Genomic DNA, 25,628 nt, shown 5'->3' on the forward strand with positions numbered 1-25,628 from the left:
CCTATTTCACTGCTGGAATGGCCTGGGAATAGCTCAGACCTTCACCCAATGGAAAATCTATGGAGCGGACTCAAGAAACTGGTTAGTCAGAAGCGACCCAGCAATTAAACCCAGTTAATAGAAGCCATCATTCAATCTTGGTTTCACATTAGAACAGCTACAGAACTCAAAGACTTGGTTCACTCCATGGGAAGATGTTGTAAGGCCGTAATTCCTGCTAAAGGTTACCCAACTAAGCATTAACTGACATGGTGATCATTTTTGTATATCTCGTTTTTTCTATGGTGATCATTTTGGTATATCTCATTTTTTTCTACATATTTCACTTTTCTTCTTTCTACTGTTAACTGCTATTCTAACAGCAAATCCTTCCTAAAAGTTATTGCATTACATTCTGGATTCAATTATCTTTCCATTGACAATATAATGTTATGGTACTACTCCCTAAAAAAAAAAAAAGTGGTGTTATTAGCTAGTTTTAGAAAATACAATTAGGTTTCCACAATTTGGGCCACTACTGTAAATCAAGGGCTACATACATCTTTGGTGGGTCTGAATTTCCCAATTGTGAAAGCAGTGCAATAAGCCAACCTTCTGAAGTTTATAGGGGGCTGCATCTGTTGGGAGATTGGGCAACCATTTGTGATAAATAGAGGATCTCTCAAGTGGGTTGGGCTAGACAACCTCTTAAGGTCCCTTTTCCACCCTAGAATTCAGATTCTCCTGCCAACGAATCCTTCGGGCACCATCGCTAAGAGAGGTTTATCTCTCAGCCTTTTACCGGACTGGTATATCCTAAGTATGTAGAATCCTAGGGCTGGAAGGGATCTCAAGAGGTCATCTAGTCCAACCCCCTGCTCGAAAGGCAGACCTACCGACCATCCCCGGCAAGCACTTTTTCATTCCCAACCTGGGTGAGACAAAGTTTAGCCTCTTCTCTTCACTCACGTGTTCACATGTAAAACACACACCCTTCTGTCAACTTTTAAACTTGTGGATTTTTAAACAATTGCTGGCTGGGGAATTCTGGGAGTTGAAGTCCACAAAGCAGCCGCGTTTGAGAAATGCTGCTTTCTAACTGTGATTGACGGCCATCCTTGGCCTATGATTGGTGGGGTTTCCACTCTGACCTCCAGACTAACCGCCTCTTCCACCATGCCTCCCCCTCCATATAGGCCAGAGGTCTTCAAACTTGGCAGCTTTAAGACTTGTGGACTTCAACTCCCAGAATGCTCCAGCCAGCTGGAGCATTCTGGGAGTTGAAGTCCACAAGTCTTAAAGCTGCCAAGTTTGAAGACCTCTGATATAGGCTGTGACATCAAACCCAAGATTCCCCTAACCAGCATAACTTGAATTCGGGGGTCTCCCCAAGCCCCCCACGCATAACCAGCATAGCTGGGGTCTGGGATGGATCTCCCCAAAATTCCCCCAACCCCTCCTTCCCAGCCCCAATGAAATGACACTACAAAAAAGTCTTTTTTTCACAGCACATAATGCATTTGTTCCCTAACAAGAGCAAAAACAACGGTAGAAAAATATTCTCAGAAATAGGAGCATTGTAATATACAATACAGTCGATTCTCAAAAACTGAGAAATATTCGCGTGAGGTTTTTTTTAGTCCCTGCTTTTAAGAAAGCAAGAAAAAAAAAGGCACTGTCCCATTGGAGGCAGTTAAAGAGATGCGGGATGGTATTATTTTGAGTCCAATTCTAGCCATCAGTCCCCGTCTGGAATTTAAAAGCACCAGAGCGACGTATCTTGGTCTCCAAAAACCGGTTTTCCATCTGCCGTCCAGCTCAAATCTTGGGGAGATAAGGAAATGGGGTAGAGACAGGCACCCCCACATCACCACCGAAGCGCCCCATTTTCCCAGCCATGGGAGGGATATAGGAAGCATTTCAAAAACAGATTTTCCGGCAGGCTTCAAGGGATCTTCAGCGGCACAAGATTCGGTCGTCTGAACTAACGCAGGCAGGCTGTTTGAAAGACAAAATAAAAAAAAACCAAACTGTTAAAAGACAAAAGATCAGCAGTTGTGTTGCCATCTGCCCCTTTCCCCCCCCAAGGCAAAAAAAAAAAGGTGAATTAATTATACGGTTTCGGTGGTCAAAAGAGGAACAGAAAAGACAGGCGCCACCAGAGTGAGGTCAACAATCCCTTCCGTTCAAGAGTGTTGTGAAACTCGGAAGCTGACATACCCTAAAAAGCAGCTGTTTCATCTAGAGATTTTTTTTTTCTTTTCCTGCAACTGGTTTCTTGATCGGGAAAAGCCACAGAAAAATAAATAAAAATAAAAATAAAATGCCCACTCGGCCAGAATTCAACAGCAGATGCTCTTGACTGGCATAATTAAAAGAATCCTTCATATTTATTTATTATTATTATTATTTATTGGTTCGATTTATATGCCAGGGCGGTTTACAATGCGTGAAGCAATAGCCTTCAAACTTTTGTATATACTTGCTTAGTAGGGCTTTCGCCCACCCCCCAAGCGGTGTTCTTTTTTTATACAAAGTCAGCCTATTGCCCCCACAATCCGGGTCCTCATTTTACCTACCTTGAAAGGATGGAAGGCTGAGTCAACCTTGAGCCTGGTGAGAATTGAACTCGCAGTAATTGCAGGCAGCTGATAGCTAAGTGCTACTTAACAGCACTTTAGTTTGCTGCACCAAGGCTCATATCATCATTAAATAATTAAAAAAAACCTAAATAAACAATTTACAATGGGGTAGGGGATGGACAGCTGTATATGTGCAAATCCTCAACCTACAACCACCATTGAGTCCAATGTTTTGGATGCTAAGTGAGACACCGGTTAAGTGAGTTTTGCCTCACTTTACCTAAAATTGTTAAGTTGCTGTCGATAAATTAGTAACCCGGTTGTTAAGTGAATCTGGCTTTCCCTGTGGACTTTTTTTGCTTGTTGGAAGGTCGCAAAAGGGGATCCGCAATGGTCATAAGTAAGAGTCAGTTGCCAAGTATCTGAATTTTGATCACATGACTCTGGGGATGCCGCAACGTGGGAAAATGCATGTGGGAAAATGTTCGTAAGTCACTTTTTTCAATGCTGGTTGTAACTTTTGATTGGTCATTAAATGAACAGTGGCTACCTGTAAATAAGCCTGAGTGTATAATTGGGGGGGAAGCAGATGAACAGCTGTAAACTTTGTACAAAAGAACCGAGTTCTTAGAAAAAAATATATATTTTATATAAAAGCATACAAATATCAGGAACTTTTTTTTTTTTTTAAATCCTTCCTCCATCTGAGCGCTCTGCAAAGAACCCAACAGCCTTGGAGAGATTTGGAAATTCAGAAGGCACCTTAGAGAATTGTAGAGAAATCGTTTCTAATCTCAAGATCCTAAAAGTGATTTTCCCCCCCCCTTCTTCTAAGAATCCAGAGAGAGGATGGCGCCTTCTGTGGCTCACCAGTTTTACTGAAAAGCAAAAACTTTCCAAAACTTCTGGGTCTTGTTCGAGAAGCGTTATCACTCCAAACGGGGCACAAGATTCCGCTGGATTTGCAAACGGATCAAAATTCAGGAAAAATGTCCTTTTTTTCCACCTTCTACAAAAGCTTAGCCATGCTTCAAGCTGGGCTGGCCAATCGGTTGCTGGCATCATCTCCTGCAGTCAACCTGGGGGGGGGATCAGGGGAGGGGACTTCAGTGCCCACCAGAAGGGCTGGCAAGGATGGCACTTGGCACGGGAGTGAGAACTGCCCCTCGTGCTTCCAAAGCACAATTCCTGTTCCGTGGGTCGCGAATTTATTTGGGGAAGGGCAGGAGATTCCCAGGCTAGCAATGGGAACACGGAACTGGCAAAAGCCTATACAAGAAACAGCTCCGGAGCCTGGCAGTGCCCATGGAAGAAACTTAGGCGCTGGGGTGGCAGACGGGACACAAACCCCCACGGACCACTGCTGCGCGATTTGGGCTCGTGGGGCAGATGGGCACGTACCCCACGGACCATTGCTGCGCGATCTGGGCTCGTGGGGCAGATGGGCACGTACCCCACGGACCATTGCTGCGCGATTTGGGCTCGTGGGGCAGATGGGCACATACCCTACGGACCATTGCTGCGCGATTTGGGCTCGTGGGGCAGATGGGCACGTACCCCACGGACCATTGCTGCGCGATTTGGGCTCGTGGGGCAGATGGGCACGTACCCCACGGACCATTGCTGCGCGATCTGGGCTCGTGGGGCAGATGGGCACGTACCCCACAGACCATTGCTACGCGATTTGGGCTCGTGGGGCAGGTGGGCACGTACCCCACGGACCATTGCTGCGCGATCTGGGCGCGTGGGGCAGGTGGGCACGTACCCCACGGAGCCCCCGTTGCGCGCGCTCTCCTCCTCTCTCCTGGAGTGGGGGGATCTTCCCTGGTGGGTTGGGGGGAGAGGCTCACCTCGGCTCCTCCGGCCGGCTCGTCCACGCCCCGCGGAGGGGGCCCCTGCAGCTCGAGCTGGAGATCCCAAATGTAATCGATGACGTGCTGGAGGATCTCCACTTTGGAGACGCGGCGGTGGCGAGGCAAGGTGGGCACCAGCGCGGCCAGGCGCGAGTAGCAGCCTTTCATATCCAGAAGCAGCGAAGCGGCGGCGGCTGCAGCCGCTTGATCCGGGCCGAGGGGCAAACCCCGGGCAGGGGGGCTGCCCACGCGGGACAGCGACACGCTCTGCTCCGAGAGGCCCCGCGGCAAAGGGTCGCCCCCGGCGCCCTTGAGAGAGCAGCTAGGGCCGGGGGTGACGGCGGGAGCGATCACCTTCATAGCCGGGAGAGACCAACGGACGCAACTCCGAGGACAAAACGCCAACACACACGTGCGCGCGCACCCAACCGCCCGTCTAACGCAGCCGCGAGTGGCGCTCCGGCCGCGGAGAGGCGGCTTTTATACCGTCCCGACTCACAGGGCGGAGCCTCGCGGCTGCCGGGCAACCAATGACAAAGAGAGGGGCGCGGCTTCCCGCTCTCACGCTTTCATTGATGGGGACTGGCGTCCCCGGGAGTTTTTTTAAAAAAATTTGATTTATATGCCGCCCTTCTCCGGAGACTCAGGGTGGCTTACAATGCGTTAAGCAATAGCCTTCATACTTTTGTATATTTATACAAAGTCAGCTTATTGCCCCCACAATCCGGGTCCTCATTTTACCTACCTTAGAAAGGATGGAAGGCTGAGTCAACCTTGAGCCTGGTGAGATTCGAACTTACAGTAATTGCAAGCAGCAGTTGTTAATCACAATGCTATCAGTCTGCTGAGCCACCAGGCCCTCCCTCTTTCCCTCCCTCCCTCCCTCCCTTCTTTTTCTTTCTTCCTTTTTTCCTCCCTCCCTCCCTTCTTTTTTTCTTTTTCTTTCTTTCCTTCCTTTCTCTTTTCCTTTCTTTTTCTTTCTTTCCCTCCCTCCCTCCCTTCTTTATCTTTCCTTCTTTCTTTTTCCTCCCTCCCTCCCTTCTTTTTCTTTCTTTCTTTCTCTCTCTCTCTCTTTCTTTCCCTCCCTCCCTTTCTTTCCTTTTCTTTTTCCTCCCTCCTTCCCTTCTTTTTCTTTCTTTCTTTCTTTCCTTCTTTCTTTTTCTTTTCCTTTCTTTTCCTTTCTTTCCCTCCCTCCCTCCTTTCTTTCCCTCCTTCCCTCCCTTCTTTCTCTTTCCTTCTTTCTTTTTCCTCCCTCCCTCCCTTCTTTTTCTTTCTTTCTTTCTCTCTCTCTTTCTTTCTTTCTTTCTTTTTTTTAAATTTGATTTATATGCCGCCCTTCTCCGGAGACTCAGGGCGGCTTACAATGCGTTAAGCAATAGCCTTCATCCTTTTGTATATTTATACAAAGTCAGCTTATTGCCCCCACAAACCGGGTCCTCAATTTACCCACCTTAGAAAGGATGGAAGGCTGAGTCAACCTTGAGCCTGGGGAGATTCGAACTTACAGTAATTGCAGACAGCTGGTCTTAATCACAATGCTTTTTGGGAGTTTGTGCAACGCGGGTTTCGCCCCCCTCTGCTGGTCGTGTGAAGGGCTGGGGAGGCGGGGGGGGGGGAGAAAGAGGAGGAGGGGATCGGGGCCAGGTGCAGGTGGAGGGCGCCCCGGGACACGTCGTCGGGGTGGGGGGAGGAAAGTTGAAAGGAGTTTGATGGACAGCTTTGACACTTCTCCCTCCGCCTCCCCCGTCGCCGCGACCCGCAGAGACGGAAACAAACGTGTGTCTGAACATTCCTTTTCTCGCCTCCTCCTTCCGCACCTCGAGGCTTCCCTCCTCCCCTCCCCACCCCGGCAAATTTACTGGGGAGGGGGCGCCCATTGAAGAATTCAGCCAGACGATGCTCCGGAGGAATTTTGCTTTTAACACCTTTTTTTTTTTCCACCGGAATCTGCTCATTTTGGGGGGAGAGGGCGATGGTAGGACTACAAAACCCATGCCTTCCACTCCGCCCCGCTGCCAGTGGGGAAGATTACTGGATCTGGGCCTCTGGAGGCATCAGGAGGGCGCTAGGTTAAGGAAGGGCAGTACCTGGATGGGGGTTTTCTCTGCCCCCCCTCCACCGCTTTCCTGGGGGTCCCTTCAAACGCCTTCCTCCCCCACCCCCGGGGGAAAAAAACTGGACCGTGACAAGCCAGCATCTAATCTTGGCTTCATCTAGTTGGGTTTGTTGTGTGAACGGAGCCAGGGAGAATGCGCCTCGGGGGAATTGAGAAGGGCAATTATTCTCTTTTTTAAATTTATTTATTTTTATATGCCGCCCTTCTCCGAAGACTAAGGGCTGCTTACAATGCGTTAAGCAATAGCCTTCATACTTTTGTATATTTATACAAAGTCAGCTTATTGCCCCCACAAACTGGGTCCTCATTTCACCTACCTTAGAAAGGATGGAAGGCTGAGTCGACCTTGAGCCTGGTGAGAATTGAACTCGCAGTAATTGCAGGCAGCTGGATGTTAAATGCTTGCCTTAGTAGGAGGCATTAGCCTCCTACGCCACTCAGGCGTTTGGTTTCCTGGCTCCAGCAACCTAATGGTATAGGATAGGTTCTCCTGCTCGAGCAGGGGGTCGACTAGAAGATCTCCAAGGTCCCTTCCAGCTCTATTCTATTCCAATTCTTATTCTAAGCTTCACACGCACGCACACGGCCTCAAGTTGTCCCTGGCAGGAATCATGTAGACGTGGATGACTGAATTCAGTCACTTAGAGGTCAGAATCTGCCCTCTTTTCCTCCGTGTGTGTGTGTACCTTTGTGTGTCATTGATTGTGTGTTTTGTGTTGTTTATTTTGCGTTTTGTGTTATTTACCGCATGTTTGTGTTACGTGACATGGCTTTTTCACCAATTTCCCTGATCTGTTGTGGATTTTAACTTGGGGGTTGGGGATTTTAAATTGGTTTTAATATTATTTAACTCTTATTTATTGTCGGGTTGTTTTATTTATTTATTATTTTATTTTATTTTATTTTATTTTATTTTATTATTTTATTTTTTATTTTATTTGTATACCGCCCTTCTCCAACAGGACTCAGGGCGGTGAACAAAACACAACATATAATTGTTGTGAGCAGCCCCGAGTCCTTGCGGGAGAAGGGCGGCAAATAAATCTTGACAAAATAAATAAATAAATAAATGTGTGTCATTTTATCTGTGTTTTTGTCTGTGTGTCATTGATTGTTTTTGTGTCTCTCTTCTATAGTGTGTGTTTTGTGTGTCATTTACTGTGCATTTGGGAGTTGTGTCATTTTGTGTGTGTGTCTGTGAATTGTCATAGAAGGGACGAATTGGCGTCCACGTTTACTTTAAATGTGAAAATGTAACCACCCTGGTGAAGAGGCCACACAAAGAGCTCTTAAATTGCACCAAAATCCACGCGAAAAGCTTCCCGCGCCATGAGCAAGGAGGGTCGCTGCGTGGTCTCCCGTCCCGCCATCCGAATGCTGAAATATTCCCCCTCTTGCAAAGATTTCCGCCCGCTTTACATTCGCACGACTACCAGATCCCTGCCCTGCTCAGACCCCGACCCATTTATAGCCGTTTCCCACAGCAGGCGCAGCCCCCCGCCCCTCCCCGGGGCCGCTTCCCTGCCTTAACAAGCCGCTCAGACCTTCAGACGCCAAGGCCTGTGACGTCACCCATTCATAAAAATCCCCAGCGCTGTCAGCTTGGCGCCGGGCGGCCGGTGTCCATGGCAACCAGAAGAGCGCGGGGCGGGGCCAGCTGAGCAGTGTCTCCGCCCACCTCGCTCTTCCATTCACCTGCCAGGCCGCCCTGGGAGCCCAGAGAGGTAATTTTATCATTCCTCTCTCCCCCACCCCTAAGATTAAAAAAAAAATTGCACCCCCTCCCACACCTCCAGGGAAGCCCCCGCCCAAAATTTCCATTGCTAAGCCAGATGCTTGTTCAGTGAGTTTGGCTCCGTTTTACGACCTTTCTTGACACCGTTGTTAAGTGAATCGCTGCGGTTGTTAAGTGAGTTATATGGTCGTTAAAGCGAATCGGGCCTCCCCATTGACTTGGCTTGTCGGAAAGGTCACAAAAAAGGGGAATTCGTCTGAGCCCAGGACGTTGCAACTGTCATAAATACGAGTCAGTTGCCGAGCGTTCTGAATTTTTTTGATCACGTGCAACGGTCGTAAGTGTGAAAAACAGTCATGTCAGTTTTTTCAGTGCCGTTGTTAAGTGGGAACGGTCGCTAAATGCATGGTTCTAAATCAAGGACTATCTGTATAAATAGTAGCTGAGGGCATATAGCTGTGCAATATCTGATTTATTTTTTTTTAATGCAGTGTTTCTCAACCTTGGAAGGTTGAAGATGGGTGGACTTCAACTCCCAGAATCCCCCAGCCAGCAGCGCTGGCTGGGGGATTCTGGGAGTTGAAGTCCACCCATCTTCAAGCTTCCAAGGTTGAGAAACACTGTTTTAATAGAAGGGATGCTGCAATTAGACCAGGGGATTCCGATTACCGGACTGTGACCTATTTGGAATTGGGCTGCGCAAGTGGCCAGACCTCAGTGAGTCCTCAGCTCCTGCAAATTGAGCTGTGTGTTTGTGCCAGGCCACCATTCAGACAAACGGGGGTGGGTGGGGGGTGGGGGGTGGGGGGTATGCAAGGTGCTGGCCTCCCACTCGTGTGTCCCCGTTCCCCTTTCCCCACCCCAGCTGGGTCGCCAGGCTGCAAAGTTTGGGGAACTCCTGGCCTAGACTTTAGTATTTGAACATAGATCATTTTCACACACAAAACAGGCAGCTTATGACCACAATTGAGCCCGAAAATGTCTGTGGTTAATTTTGACACTTGTTAAGTGAGATTTATCCCCATTTTACGACCTTCTTTGCCAGGGTCGTTAAATGACTCCCTAACTTAGTCGCATGTTTGTTAAGCGAATCTGGCTTCCCCATTAGTTTTGCTGGTCGCAAAAGGGGATCATGTGACCTCGGGACACTGCAACCGTCATAACTGTGAGTCAGTCCCAACAGAGTTGGAAAAAGGTGCCACATGCAGCCTGCAAGATCTGGCTTGGCTCACTGACGGGAGCCGTGCGTAAGTGGCAGGATTGTTATAATACAGGATTGCAGGCTAATTCTGCTGACTGCCAGGGGATTCGATCCTGGCCGGCTCAAGGTTGACTCAGCCTTCTGCCCTTCCGAGGTGAGTAAAATGAGGACCCTGATCATTGGGGGGCAAAATGCTGACTCTGCAAACCGCTTCGAGAGGGCCGGAAAGCACTGGGAAGCGATATAAAAGTCTTCAGTTCTCGGCTGACACCCCGAATTTTAGAGTGAGATCTGGCTTGGCTCACTGGCAGGAGTCACCTAGGCAGAAAGAGGCTCTCTCGGCTGACACCCCGAATTTGAAGCAAGACCTGGCTTGGCTCACTGGCAGAGCAATCTAAGCAGGAAAGAGACTCTCCCCACTGACACCCCAAATTTTAGAGCGAGATCTGGCTTGGCTCACTGGCAGGAGCCACCGAGGCAGAAAGAGGCTCTCTCGGCTGACTCCCGGAATTTGAAGCAAGACCTGGCTTGGCTCACTGGCAAGAGCAATCTAGAGGCTCTCTCGGCTGACACCCCGAATTTTAGAGTGAGATCTGGCTTGGCTCACTGGCAGGAGTCACCTAGGTAGAAAAAGGCTCTCTCGGCTGACACCCCAAATTTTAGAGCGAGATCTGGCTTGGCTCACTGGCAGGAGTCACCTAGGTAGAAAAAGGCTCTCTCGGCTGACACCCCAAATTTTAGAGTGAGATCTGGCTTGGCTCACTGGCAGGAGTCACCTAGGTAGAAAAAGGCTCTCTCGGCTGACACCCCAAATTTTAGAGCGAGATCTGGCTTGGCTCACTGGCAGGAGCCATCTAGGCAGGGAAGACGCTGTCTCGGCTGAAGCCTCCCCACCCCCAAAATTTGGGGATGGCCCTTCCCGCGCCTGCCTCTCCCTCTCCCCCCCTCGCCCCCCCCCATTCACAGCCTGGAAGGAAGGCAGGGGAAGGGGTGGGGGGGGCAGCCGTGCAGCTGTGCGGGCTATTGTCGGCGTCGGCCGGCTTGAGACGGCGAGCCCAGACAGAGCGGCTCCATCGCTGCCCTGCATTGTTCTCCGCTGCCCCGGGCGGGCGCGATGGGCGTGGGGGGGGGGAGGTGGGGAAAAACCGGCTGCCAAGGGCGCCGGACGCGAGCGAGGACTGCAGAGGGGATCCAGAGGGCTTCGCGCACCGCTGGAGAAATTGGAGGAACGGGAGGCGGCGAGAGACTCCGAAGGATGCGCAGCCGGCGCCTGGACTGAGCCCCCCCCCCCCGAGGAGAAAGGAAGCGGGGGTTCTCAGGAGACCCACCGTGGTGGGAATGCGGGGACACGTGTTTGCAAGCGACCCGGGTTTTGTTGCAGAAAGGACCTGCTGCTCCTCCTGGCGCCCATCTCCATGCAACGCTTCCCAGCCCTTCTTGAATGAAGGAGAAGATTTGAAGCCCGGGCTTGAATTGAGGGGTCCCTCATGACCCAAAGTATCCTTACTAGCACTGATGATGTTCCCTAGTTGGGTCATGAAACGTCTGCAAGAAAATCTCCAAGCTCAGAGAGCACCAGGGAAGGAGGAACCACAGTTCTTCTCCTTCTCCTTCTCTTCCTCCTCCCCTCCCTCCCTTCTTCCTTCCTTCCTTCCTTCCTTCCTTCCTTCCTTCCTTCCTTCCTTCCTTTCTTCCTTCCTTCCTTCCTTCTAGCACTGATGATGTTCCCTAGTTGGGTCATGAAACATCTGCAAGAAAACCGCCAAGCTCAGAGAGCACCAGGGACCCCACAGTTCTCCTCCTCCTCCTCCCCCTTCCTTCCTTCCTTCCTCTCTTCCTTCCTCCCCCCCTTCCTTCCTTCTTTCCTTCCTTCCTTCTAGCACTGATGATGTTCCCTAGTTGGGTCATGAAACATCTGCAAGAAAACCGCCAAGCTCAGAGAGCACCAGGGACCCCACAGTTCTCCTCCTCCTCCTCCCCCTTCCTTCCTTCCTTCCTCTCTTCCTTCCTCCCCCCCTTCCTTCCTTCTTTCCTTCCTTCCTTCTAGCACTGATGATGTTCCCTAGTTGGGTCATGAAACATCTGCAAGAAGACAACCAAGCTCAGATAGCACCATCAACATTGCATTCTTCCTCCTCTTCCTCCTCCTCCCCCTCTCCTCCTCTTCACCCCACTCCCTTCTAGCACTGATGATGTTCCCTAGTTGGGTCATGAAATGTCTGCAAGAAAACCAACCAAGCTCAGAGAGCACCAGGGAAGGAGGAAACACAGTTCTTCTCCTTCTCCTTCTCCTCCTCCCCACTCTTCTCTTCTTCCCTTTCTTCCTCCTCCTCCTCTTCACCCCACTCCCTTCTAGCACTGATGATGTTCCCTAGTTGGGTCATGAAACGTCTGCAAGAAAACCACCCAGCTCGGAGAGCACCAAGAACCCCAGCCTTTCTTTCTCTACGGCCGTGTCTGTCGAGCTCAGCAATTGGAAGACGGGTGGACTTCAACTTCCTTGCTGGCTGGGGAATTCTGGGAGTTGACTTCCGCACACCTCTTAAGTTGCTAAAACTGAGCAACACAGCTCTGTTCTCTAGGCTGCTTGTTGTAAAAATTCCCTAAATCTGTGCCAAAAGTTGGCGGACTGAACTGACCGTGTTGTATGGACACAGTTCCTGGGCAGTTTATAGTTTGCTGGCTGTATCCTTGCCAACCCGGAATATGGCATCTCTTGGCTTAAGCAGGTCATGTGAACGCAGCCATTCATTCCCCAAACTTGGGGGGGGGGGGAAGGAGGCTTGGCATCTGCGGAGGACCTGAATACTTCTTGCTTCGCAGGGAGATCAAAGATGGAAGTTCAAAAGACGGCAGAGTTTTCAGGAAGGTGCAGTTTGCAAATCGTTGCCTAAACACCACCTGCAGCTTCGAGAAAGCACCTTCCTTCTCCTGGGTGCCGCACCTGGGCCCAGGTGTGCTGCCTGCCGGTGCTTCCCTTCCAGCTGGCCCCTCCCTGCCCAAGGCAGCTTCCCATGACCATAGAGCTAATCCACCCAAGGACATTCCCATGGTGCCAGAGGTCTCCCTGTCGTCACCTCCATCCGGGCCAGCTGACCGATAGGCATCAGGTATGGGCCACAGGTGGGCTGCGGTTGAGGAACCAGTCTGGCAAGGCGTCAAGGAGGAGCAGGCAGCCAACTGTCACTCAACCCCCTGCTCCTGCTTCTGAAAAGTTCAAGGATTTTTCAACCTTGGCAACTTCGAACACGGGTGGACTTCAACTCCCAGAATTCCCCAGCCAGCCAGCAAAGAATTCTGGGAGTTGGAGTCCACCGGTCTTAAGCTTGAGAAATACTGGTTTAACGTATGTTTGAACGGAACAAGGGAGTTTGTGCCTTTCCTCTCTTGATGGAAATTGCAACTTACGGAAGCTCAGTGTTGCAATATTTTCAGGATCAGACTCAATAAAGATAATAGAAGTTAAAGCTTTAAATATATTTCTTTTTAATTATGATAGGCATTCTATATTCACTGAATATTCAAGGTAGAAGCGACGAGAATGGTAAGGGTGGCTCCTTATATATACAAGGGGTGGAGCTAGGAATGGGAGTGGTAAGTTATGAATACATTAAAGTCCAAAGAATAAGTTAACCTCTGATGTTCCATATATACATTATTTACACATTGGAGAATAAGGCATTTACATCTGACAAATCCCCCTCTAAATGCCGGTTCGTTACACAACACCAATTACATTCTGATTCAGGACAATATAATACATATAATTTAGAAGTTAAATATTTGTGTTGTTTAGAAGGTAAGGGTTTTGTTAATATGTCAGCTAATTGTTCAGAAGTATCGCAATGTATTGCTTTGATGAATCCGTCTTGAGACAGTTGTCTCACATGCTTAAACTTTATATCAATATGCCTGGACCTTTGTCCAATTGCATCGGATCTGGATATTTCAATGGCCGCTTTATTGTCTTCATGCATAATAAATGGTAAGGTGGGTTTCTTCCAAACATCAGTGATCAGATCATTGAACCATACAAGGTTATTTGCAGCTTTGGACAAACAAACATATTCCGCTTCTGTGGTAGAAGTGGCTACTAGTCCTTGTTTACCAGTATACCAGTAAACTGGACAATCATTCAATAGAAAAACATAACCAGAAGTACTCTTTCTGCATGATGTATCACCAGCCCAATCTGCATCAGCATAACAAGTAATTTTTGGTTCTCTGTCATTATTGGGTTCCAACATTAAACAAAAATCTAATGTACCCTTCAGATATCTTAGAATTCTTTTGACAGCTTCCCAATGATACAAGGTTGGTTTACTAACATATCTTGACAATAGATTGAGAGGTAATGCAATATCTGGCCTAGTCCAATTAGATATATAAAGGAGTGAACCTATAACTGATCTGTAAAATGTGTTGTCTTTAAACTCAGGGGAAGATTCATCAGTGTTTCTAAGAAAATCAGTTTGCATGGGGGTGTCACAGGTTTTAGCATTATTTAAGTTACATTTGTTTAGGAGTTCGATGATTTTATCTTTCTGTGTAAGTTTGAATCCCCTTTTAGTTTTGTTAATTTGCACACCAAGGTATTTATTCACTTTACCCAGAGATTTCAGTGAGAAGTGTTCATTTAACTTATTTACAAAGATTTCCCTGCTCTCTTTATGCTTTCCAATGTATAAAATATCGTCCACGTAAATTAATACAAATTCAATATGATCATTACTCTTTTTTACAAAGAAACAGTTATCAGCAGTGGTGGCGTTGAAATCCATGGTCTTAAATACTTTTACCAAGCAATCGTACCATCTTTTGCCGGATTGCTTTAATCCGTATAGACTCTTATTTAATAACCAAATTTCGTTCTTATTAGTGTATTGACTGTGTGGTGCTCTTACATATATTTCCTTATCTAATTTTGCATGTAAGTATGCGGTCTGTATGTCATATTGGAATACGTCCAGATTGAGTGCAGATGCTACTACAAGGGCTGTTTTGACACTCTCTGTTCTCACTGTGGGTGAATATGTATCAGTATAGTCTTCTGGATATTTTTGTGCATATCCTTGTGCAACTAGTCTAGCCTTGTATAAGGTATTGCCTCCTTCTAAGTTCTTAATTTTATAAATCCACCTGGTACCTATAATTGTTTTATCCTTAGGTGCGATCGCAGGTGTGAATACATTTAATCCTTGTAAACTTTCCATCTCTTTTTCCATAGCTAGTTCCCATTTTTCTCTTTCTTCATGTGGAAGTTTCAATACTTCTTCATATGTATTAGGTGTTATTTGTTCTCCATTCATATGCATTATGTAATCTTTGTATTTATTTGGTATTTGGTTTCTATTGTTTCTAATAGTTCTTTCGGGCTTGCTATGGTTATCATGCAAATATCTAGCTTCCTTTTTTGTTAATGTGTCTGTCTTTATTTTATGCTGACTATTAGTCCAAGTTTTGGTTTTGTTCTTACTTTTGTTAATATTTTGATTTTCTGTTGTTCCTTCCTCGCAAGATATCGTATCTTTACATTTATTAGGAAATATTTCATTAAGGTGCAATTTTGACCAATTGGCCTGTTCATGGAACACAGCTGTTCTGGATACTATAAATTTGTTATTACTATCAATAAATCTGTACCCTTTGGTTCCAGTTTCGTATCCCATGAATCTTAATCTCCTGGATACGTTTTCTCCCTTTCTCCTCAATTGTTTAGGTATGTGTACGTCTGCAGTGACTCCAAATATGTGCATGTGTGATAATTTGGGTTTTCTATTGTACATCACCTCATATGGTGTCTTATTCACAATACTGGACCAGGTTCTATTTTGAGTGTAATTCGAGTAATGTAATGCCTCTGACCAAAATTGTTTGCCTAAACCAGCATCCTCTAATGTGCACCTAATCATGGTTTGTAGTGTGGAATTTTTCCTCTCTGCAACTCCATTTTGAAATGCAGAAAAAGGATTGGACGTGAAATGTAACATTCCTCTATCCTTTAACCATTGGGAGAATTCTTTAGACATGAACTCACATCCCCTATCTGTCATAATTTGCTTTATTCTGATATTATGTTGTGTTTCTATACGTTTGTAGAATTCCTTAAATTTCTGAAATGTTTCATCCTTGTGCTTTAATGTGTAAACAAAACCATATCGGCTGTAGTCATCCACTATTGTTAGGAAGTAACGTTTTCTATAGGTAATTGAGGGACTTAATGGACCAACTAAGTCCATATGTACCAAATCAAAAATATTGTTAGTTGATCTGTTAGATTTTTTTGGTCTGGGACTGGTTTTTAGTTTGGTGGACTTACATACTGAGCATTCCAAATAATTTTCACAATTTTTTATTTTGACACCTTCTGCGTGTTCAGTCATTTTTTGTACTACAGGAAAGCTTGCATGTCCTAACTTCCTGTGTAAGATGTGAGCACACTCATCATGAATTGGTTTACCTATTTTTGGTTTCTTTTCCTTGTATGTATTTTTGTGATCATGAGTTATTCTACACTCATCATTGTCACTGTTACTGACATTTTCATCATCTGCTTCAATACAATCTTCCATATTTGAATCAATGTTATGTAAACATCTTTCTTTAGTTATCAGATAGGGTAGACCTCCTTTTATCATTACAGTACCTACATTTGTTTTGTTCTTTTCTATAGTTGCTTTCCCCTTTGAGAAAACTATATTGATATCAGATTCTCTGCTTAATTTTATGGCACTTAGTATGTTGTGAGGTATTTCTGGGATTAATAATACCCCCTCTATTTTCCCTAGACCAGGCAATGTCACATTTCCTTTGCCTAGTACTTGAAACTTATCTTGATTAGCTACCTTTATCACAAACTTATCTTCTATAAATGAAGATAATATACTTTTGTTGTTGGTGGTGTGATTTGTTGCACCAGAATCAATAAGCCAATTGTTATTCTCATCCTGCTGTGTTCTGGTGCTGTCTTGTTTATTTAGCCCATTCAGTGACCCAGATTTCCTCTCTTTTGAATTTTCTCTACTCCCTCTACCTTCTTTGTAATTTGGTGGGCTTCTATATTTGTGTCTATCTGTGGAAGATTGTCTGTAATTATATTTGTTCCTATATTCTGGTCTATGTCTCTCTCTTGAGACTTTGGGGCAGTCTCTTCTACTATGTTCCCTGGATCCACAATTGTAGCATCTAAAGGCCTCATTATGTTTATCTTGAAAGACTACTTTCCTAAAAGGTTTGTGGTCTGTTTGGTTACTGGATCGATTTTTTCTTGAATTGTCTTCTGCTATCAATTTGTTAGATAGACTTTCTATGGATAAATATCCCAAATTAATGGTATCTAAGTGTGACATAAAGCTATCCCATGATGGATCAAGTGAATTGATAATAACACTTTTCATTGTTTGATCTGAAATCACTTCCCCCCTCAATTGTAGCTCAGCTCTTATTTTGTTTAGATTTATCAAATGCTCACTTATAGAAACCCCTGGTTTTACTCTAGAGGAAAAGAAATCCTTAGACATTCTTGTGGTTGTAGCTACGCTATCGCTGTGAAATAGATTAAACATGCATTGAATTATTTCTGATACAGTTAGGTTTGGTTTGATGCTATGATACATTGCAGGAGACACGCTAGATATTATTATGAAAAATGCTCTATGATGTAAACAATCTATTTTTAAAGTCCAAGGTCTTCTTGGAGGGCTAGTTATAAAGAATAGTAAATTTTCTTTCATGAAAATAACCTGAAGCTGTTGATACCACTCTTGTAAATTAATGCCATCAATTCTAAGTTTTGGGAAGTCACTGGGTAAGTTACCTACATTATTCTGTCCATTACTTACAACCTGGGGCAGTCCGTGATCTCTCAAGTGCAGGAAATTACAGAACGGCATTGGGATGCTTGCAATGAGTCTGCGCGGTTCTCTGGCCAGTTCAAGTCCTTCTGGGTCGTCTACGTAGTTTCGCACATGCGCGTTGCTCATTTCTTCTTTGGTGGCGTCGTGGAAGGTTCTCTCCCTTTCAGCTCTCTCGATCCGCTCCTCCTCAGATGAGTCGGTCTCTGGCTCGGTTTTTTGGGGTTCTGGTGGTGGTGACGGTTCTTTTCTTCTTTTTGTGTGCGTTGGTATTCGATTTTGTCTGTGGTGTAGGGCGAAATCGGCATGGCTCTCTGGGCTCGGGCGTCGTCGCTTTCGAAGTCAGGATGGGAGCGTGCAGGTCTTGAGTTGCCGGTTTGATTTCTTGCTTCTTCGTAGATGTCTTGGTAATTTTCAGTCTTGGCCCAAAAGCAGCAAAAAGCGTTTTCATTGCTGATTTTACTTGAGATTTTGTTAAATCGTCTTCACTTTCTGATTTTGGATCATCTGAAGAGTTTGAGACTTCTTTCTCACTTTCTTCGTCTGATAGTGTTTTTCGCGCCAGAAATTTTGAACTGAGCGTTTTGATTGGCTCTGCTCCATTCTCTTTTGAAGTTCGTTGAAACCAAGATGGCTGCCATTCAAAATTTCGTGCGGGATCACATCTTTTCTTTTTAACAACTATTTTCTCAGTAGTCATCTCACTTACGATTTTTTGATCTTTGGGTTTTTCTTTAATGACGTTTTTCTCTCTCGCTGCTCCGCTGTTCTTCAGCATCTCCTGGAGGTCCGCGATGAGACTTTCATCATTCTTTTGGCTTTTTAGTATCTTTAATATCTCTGACCTGAGTTCGTTATTTTCTATTTCGATTTCTTTCTGGTCATTATTTTCACTCATTAGTTCTTCTTCTTCAGTGGTGTATTCTTCGGATTCTCTCGAAATCGCATTGGTGGATTCGTTGATCATCTCTTGATCAGTTTCTATTTCTTTGCTGTAGGCCCTGGTGTTGGGCCTATCTTTCTTGGACATTTTTAATTACTTATTGAGTCAATTAACCATCCTCTGCTACCAGCTTGTTGCAATATTTTCAGGATCAGACTCAATAAAGATAATAGAAGTTAAAGCTTTAAATATATTTCTTTTTAATTATGATAGGCATTCTATATTCACTGAATATTCAAGGTAGAAGCGACGAGAATGGTGAGGGTGGCTCCTTATATATACAAGGGGTGGAGCTAGGAATGGGAGTGGTAAGTTATGAATACATTAAAGTCCAAAGAATAAGTTAACCTCTGATGTTCCATATATACATTATTTACACATTGGAGAATAAGGCATTTACATCTGACACTCAGAAACTCTAGATAAGCAACATCCATTCAGAAAGACTGGGTCAGACCGAAACTCCAGATAAGCAACGCAATTAGGAAAGCCAAAGGCTGATAAGATTAGCTCAGACAAACCCCTAGGATTTTTCTTCCAAGTGTGTGCCTTTCCTCCCTTGATGGATGTTGCAACTCGCGGAAGATCAGAAACGGGGGGATTCTGGGAGTTGGAGTCCACCAGGTCTTAAACTTGAGAAACACTGGCTTAACGTATGTGTGAAGTGTAGAGAGTCAGCATCTGCCCACCCTCCTAGAGAATGAAATATTTTGGGGAATATTAAAAAGGCAGGATAGAATATTTCCCCTAAAGGAGAAATGGGGGAAAATTTTAAGGCGAGGCAGAAACCAGCCCCAGTCTTCCTGCCCCCAAGCAGACACCGAGGAGACCAGCTTTTAGACATGCAGATTGGGTAATCCATTCAGAAAGACTGGGTCAGACTGAAACTCCAGATAAGCAACACAATTAGGCAAGCCAAACGCTGACAAGATTAGCTCAGACAAACTGCTAGGATTTTTCTTCCAACTCTGTGCCTTTCCTCCCTTGATGGATGTTGCAACTCACGGAAGATCAGACACTGGGGAATTCTGGGAGTTGAAGTCCACCCGTTTTAAACTTGGCCAAGGTTGAGAAACATTACTATAGATTATTATTTTGGGGTGCCACCGAAAGCCCTGGAGCCAATATCATCCCTGGGGTGAGAAGTGAAGATTCAGATCTAATTAAATGGACATGGAATCGTCATAGTCATCAGCTCATTGGGGTGGATTTTAAAGTGGTGGGGGGAAAGCTGGATGGCCCAGAATTCCAGATTACAGGTAGTCCTCGATTTATAACCATTCATCCAGTGACTATTCAAAGGAATGGTGCGGTGGCCTAGAGGTATAGTTCTCGCCTCACAATCAGGAGGATGTGAGTTCGAACCTAGGTAGAGGCAGATATTTCTCTCTCTGGGCACAATGAAAATATATCTGCTGAACAAAACTCCGTACTGGAGACAGGGACGGCATCCGGCCAGTAAAACACTCTGCTAGCTCCATTCAGTTGCCCAGACTTCACCCCGCAAGGGATTATTTTATTTATTTATTTATTTATTTTAATTTGTATACCGCCCTTCTCCAGCAGGACTCAGGGCGGTGAACAGCCAGAATAAAACAGAACATACAAAATTTAAAAACAGTTTAAAAAAATAATTAAATATTTTTGGCTGCAATTTTAAAATTTAAAATTATGGGGTCGTTAAAAAGAAGACGATGGTTTAGTGACCATTCAAAGTTATAACAGCACTGAAAAAAGTGAGTTATGTCCATTTTTCATACTTATATATCAATATACTTGCATACCGTTGCAGCACCTCCATCACCACGCGATCCAAATTCAGACGCTTGGCAGCTGACTCGCATTTACGACGGTGGCAGTGTCGTAAATGCGGAGCGACCCCCCCATTGACCAGGCATCTTGCTTAGCAACGGAATATTTGGGGCTCCGTCGTGGCCGTACTTTGCAAGATAGTCTGAGGACACGATCCAGCCACGCCGTGGGGTTTCCTTGGCAAGAACGGAATTGTCATTTTTCAGGGTAACATTTATCCGGTGACTTCATGAAAATGTCTCCGTGGTTTTTTTCTTGTTTATTTATTTGCAAGTATTTATAGACTGTCCGATTTCCAGCAAGGGCTGTTTTGATGCTGCTGTTTCCAGGATGTGATTTGCAAATTTCCAGTCCTGGGAATTTTTTAACGCCCGAATCCTTAAACCTCTGCTTACGTTTTGGGACCTTGGCCAGGTTGGGTTTTAAATATTGTCACCTGGAAGACTGATAGAAAGGAAGAGCCATTGCACGTCTGAAGAGTATATTCTATTTTATTTGGAATTTTATTTGCCCTCCAGTCCCAGCAAATGCAGTTGTCGTCCTGGCTCTGCTTTTCTGTTTGGGGTGGGTATTTGTGTTGGCCAGAGGTAACCTTTGTGTGTTTCTGAGAAAAGCTTTTGTCTGTGGGATAGTGATGACCGGCTTTATTTTTTACTTTTATTTTATTTTTATTTTATTTTGTTTTGTTTTATTATTTATTTTATTTTATTACTTATTTTATTTTATTATTTATTTCATTTTATTATATACAGGTAGTTCTCGACTTCACAACAGTTCATTTAGTGACCATTCAAAGTTACATCACTTGAAAAAAGTGACTTATGATGGTTTTTCACACTTACGACCGTTGTAGCCTCCCCATGGTCACGTGACTGACATTAGATGCTTGACAACTGATTCACATTTATGACAGTCGCAGTATCCTGGGGTCACGTGATCCCCTTTTGCGAACTTTGGACAAGCAAAGTCCATGGGGGGAGCCCGATTCACTTAACAACTGTGTTATTTATTTAACAATTGCAGAGATTCACTTAACAAATTTCATTCCTGTGTATTTTTGGCCAGAAACCAGTAAAAAATAACTATCTCCCTGTTTCCCCCAAAATAAGACCTCCCCTGATAATAAACCCAATCAGGCTTTGGAGCGCATGGCAATAAGGCCAAGCGCTTATTTCAGGGTTCAGGGTTCAAAAAATTATAAGATAGGGTCTTATTTTCGGGGAAACACGGTAACTAGATAGGTAGGTAGGTAGGTAGGTAGATGATTAATACATAGATGATAGATAGATAGATAGATGATAGAAAATGATAGATAGATAGATAAATAGATAGATAGATAGAAAATTGTGGATGGATGGATGGATGGATGGATGGATGGATGGATGGAGGTAGGTAGGTAGATAGATAGATAGATAGATAGATAGATAGATAGATAGATAGATAGATAGATAGATAGATAGATAGATAGATAGATACATGATAGAAAAAGATAGATGATAGATAGATAGATAGATAGATAGATAGATAGATAGATAGATAGATAGATAGATAGATAGATAGATAGATAGAAAATTGTGGATGGATGGATGGATGGATGGATGGATGGATGGATGGATGTAGGTAGGTAGGTAGGTAGATGATAGATAGATAGATAGATAGATAGATAGATAGATAGATAGATGATAGAAAATGATGGAGGGAGGGAGGGAGGGAGGGAGGGAGGTAGATGATAGATAGATAGAGATAGATAGATAGATAGATAGATAGAAAGAAAATGATAGATAGATAGATAGATAGATAGATAGATAGATAGATAGATAGATAGAAAATGATGGATGGATGGATGGATGGATGGATGGACGGAGATAGGTAGATGATAGAAAATGATAGATAGATAGATAGATAGATAGATAGATAGATAGATAGATAGATAGATAGATAATGATAGATGGATGGATGGATGTAGATAGGTAGATGATAGATAGATAGATTCTATCTATCTGTCTATCTATCTATCTATATCATAGATAGATAGATGATAGAAAATGATGGATGGATGGATGGATGGATGGAGGCAGGTAGATAGATAGATAGATAGATAGATAGATAGATAGATAGATAGATAGATTGATAGTAAATCATGGTCGTAAATCGAGAATTACCCATATGGCCGCCCACTTCACCTGAGTGATGCTGGGGGAGCTGGCAGCACTTAAAAACAGCAATCCAAGACAAAAAGTGAAATAAAACAGATAGACGAGATGTCAAGCTGTCAATCATCACATGAAAAGCAAAGTAAGTGTGATCTACAGCAAAATCTATCCTTGCATCGGTGAAAATGCTTCCCCAGAGCCCCCGTGATGGCACAGCCATGTCACGGAAGGCCAGCAGGATGGGGGCCAATCTTAGATCAGTGGGGGGTGGAGTGACATTGCAAAGAGGAGGGGATAACCCCAGCAGAAAAGACCCTCCCCCTGGAATCCCCCAAGAGGCAACAGGTTCCCCCCAAAGGGCAGGCAGAAATTCAACCTGCAAAGGTTCGTGTCGCTTGGAGCTTCCTCGGCTGACACCAGTGGTGCTGAAGCTGGGATGCTAGACTACAACTCCCATCGTTCAGGCTGGGAATGATGGGAGCTGAAGTCCAAGTTCCTCCCCCCCTAAAAAAGGAGAAGATTGGCTGGCTGAGGACCGTGAGTCTTCCTCCTTTGCGTAACCCCAATTGTAATAAAGACAGGATGCTGGACTACAAGTCCCATCGTTCAGGCTGGGAATGATGGGAGCTGAAGTCCAAGTTCCTCCCCGCTAAAAGAGGAGAAGATTGGCTGGCTGAGGACCGTGAGTCTTCCTCCTTTGCGTAACCCCAATTGTAATAAAGACAGGATGCTGGAACTACAAGTCCCATCGTTCAGGCCAGGAAGGAACGATGGGAGTCGGAGCTCAAGCCCCTCACGCCCCCCAAAAAGCGGGGGAGATTGGTGGGCTGGCAGCCTTCTGGCTGAGTTTTGAGTCCTTGCAGTGTTTTTTCCCAGGCTGGCTTCCCCATTCACTGGCTGCCCCCCACCTTTCTGGGGAGGGGGCTGCAGTGTTCCCACAGGGGCTCTCAAAGCAGCTAATTAGTTCCCATCTGCTGCCGGGCAGCCCCCTCCCCACTATTGGGGTCTTCTTGAGCCTCTTTTCAGCTTTCCTTTGTCTGCAGGAATTTCTGAGCAGGAGAACAATTGGGTGGGGGGGCCCCGCAGCCCCCCCCTCCGTTTGCATCTGGGCCTTCTGCACCCATTAGCCCCGTGTCAAAGCTTGGCCCTGAGGTCAGAGGTCAGGGGACCACTGATGCCCCTTGCAGCCCAGGATGGAGGTGCCCAGCTCACCTGGCACCATCTCTCTGGAGGAAGGTGCCCACCTTGTGTGTCTGCCTGGCCGGGGGGCGGGGTTGGTAGTGGGTGGGAGGGGGGAAAGGGTACAGGAAGACAGTGCTCCTGAGCATGTGCTGAGGGTTCAGGTCATCAGAAGAAGGAGATAGTTGGGGGAGGGCATCCTTTCAGGTTTGGGAGTGTTGTGGAGATCTGGGTTCAAATGTGCCAAGGGAATCCACTGAGTCACCTTGTGCCAGCCACTTCAGTACTTTGAGATATGCAGGCCTTGTCAGCAGGTTAAACATTTATTTCACTTATCTATATCTATCTATCATTATCTATCTATCTATCTATCTATTATCTATATCTATCTATCATTATCTATCTATCTATCTATCTATCTATTATCTATATCTATCTACCACATTATCTATCAATCTATCTGTCTATCTATCATCTATCAACCAATCTATCAATCTATCATCTATATCTATATCATTATCTATTATCTATATCTATCTATATTTATCTATCATCTATATCTATCTATCATTATCTATCTATTATCTATATCATTATCTATCATCTATATCTGTCAATCTCTAGATATCTATCATATCTATCTATCGCTATCTATCTTCTGTATCTATCATCTATATCATTATTTATCATTATCTATCATCTCTATCCCTATAGACATCTATGTACACATACTGTATCTATCTATCTATCGCTATCTATCTACTATATCTATCATTATCTATATTATTATTTATCTATCATCTATCATCTCTATCCCTATAGACATCTATGTATCTCTACATATATTGTATCTATCATCTATCTATCTATCTCTATCTATTATCTGTATCTATCTACCTCATTATCTATCAATCAATCTATCATCTATGTCTATATCATTATCTATCTATTATCTATATCTATATTTATCATCTATATCTATCTATCATCTATTATCTATATCTATTTTTATCTATCATCTATATCTATCTATCATCTATTATCTATATATCATTATCTATCATCTATATCTGTCTATCTATATATCTATCATATCTATCTATCGCTATCTATCTTCTATATCTATCATTGTCTATATCATTATCTATCTATCATCATTATATATCATCTCTATCCCTATAGACATCTATATATCTCTACACATATTGTATCTATCTATCTATCTATCTATCTATCTATCTATCTATCTATCTATCTATCTATCTATCTATATCATCTATCTATCTATCTATCTATCTATCTATCTATCTATCTATCTATCTATCTATCTATCTATCTATCTATCTATCATCTATCTCAGTCTGTCTAATCACATTCTATCCATCCATCCATCCATTATCTGTCTGTCTGTCTGTCTATATTTCTCTCTCTCTCTCTCTCTCTCCCCTCCCCTCCACTCCCCTTTGAAAGAAGGGGGGGGATGTCCTGGGGGGAAGCTTTCCTGCCCTGGCCCTCTGAATAATAATCTTGCAAACCCCAACGACAGGTCATCCGGACTGTCCAAAGCTCTGCTGGGGTTCTGGTTTCAAATGGGGTTGTGTTGTGTTGTCGTGTTGCAGATGTTGCAGCCCAGAAGATCTCTGGAAGAGGGGAGGAATTCAGCCCCACCCGCGGGAGGGGATTTAAGCTCCGCAGAATCCCCTTCCTCCCCCCCACCTCCCACCCTCTGGTGGGAAAACCAAACAGGTGTTTCCCAGGCCATTGAACGCCTGTTGCCTCCTGGCCCATGTTCCCCTGCCGGAGAACCACTTCATTACCATTTGAATTCTGGGAAAGAGCCGGGGGGGGTGGGGGGGCTCCAGGACCAGCCTCCCAGCCATATGGCGCCTGGTCTCAGCTAAGCTGGGAATCGCTGCCGGCATCCCGGGGTTTAGCAAAGGTTGCCCAGCGGCAGCCAAGATAAAAGTGGCTGACCTCTAGGAGATTGTGAGAAGACCACACAAGGCAAGGGAAGCCTTCTGGGGGTCTCGCCCTTCGCAGCAGCCGGACCTGCCGGGGGACGGGCTGGACACGTTCGCTCCCGTCCCCCCAGGCACTCGAGTCAAAAGGCTTCCTGACGCTGCCCATGTGACAAGCTGGAAGGGACCTTGGAGGTCTACTAGTCCAGCCCCCTACTCAGGCGGGAGACCCTTACAGAATTACAGAAGAACAAGAGGTGGAAA

General features: G+C 45.0%; 1 protein-coding gene and 1 long non-coding RNA gene across 3 annotated transcripts; one reads left to right on the forward strand and one right to left on the reverse strand.

Annotated features, from left to right (window-relative positions):
• Positions 1 to 1,538: 1,538 nt before the first annotated feature.
• Positions 1,539 to 4,864, reverse strand: ID1 (inhibitor of DNA binding 1). Its single transcript, XM_060686127.2, has 2 exons — positions 4,412 to 4,864; positions 1,539 to 1,977 (listed from the first exon to the last, which is right to left on the reverse strand). The coding sequence occupies exons 1-2, from the start codon at positions 4,772 to 4,774 to the stop codon at positions 1,936 to 1,938; spliced, it is 405 nt and encodes a 134-aa protein (XP_060542110.1). The 5' UTR covers positions 4,775 to 4,864; the 3' UTR covers positions 1,539 to 1,935.
• A 3,335-nt stretch (positions 4,865 to 8,199) lies between these two features.
• Positions 8,200 to 20,310, forward strand: LOC117660257 (uncharacterized). Of its 2 annotated transcripts, XR_009620976.2 has the most exons (3): positions 8,200 to 8,254; positions 12,290 to 12,576; positions 20,055 to 20,310. It is a non-coding gene; the product is annotated as an uncharacterized LOC117660257 (long non-coding RNA). The 2 variants fall into 2 exon arrangements; XR_004589591.3 differs by lacking the exon at positions 8,200 to 8,254 and having other exon boundaries at positions 10,693 to 12,576.
• Positions 20,311 to 25,628: the final 5,318 nt, after the last annotated feature.

The sequence above is a fragment of the Pantherophis guttatus genome, chromosome 3, assembly GCF_059756535.1.
Source record: "Pantherophis guttatus breed Tessera chromosome 3, ASM5975653v1, whole genome shotgun sequence".
Lineage (NCBI taxonomy): Eukaryota > Metazoa > Chordata > Lepidosauria > Squamata > Colubridae > Pantherophis > Pantherophis guttatus.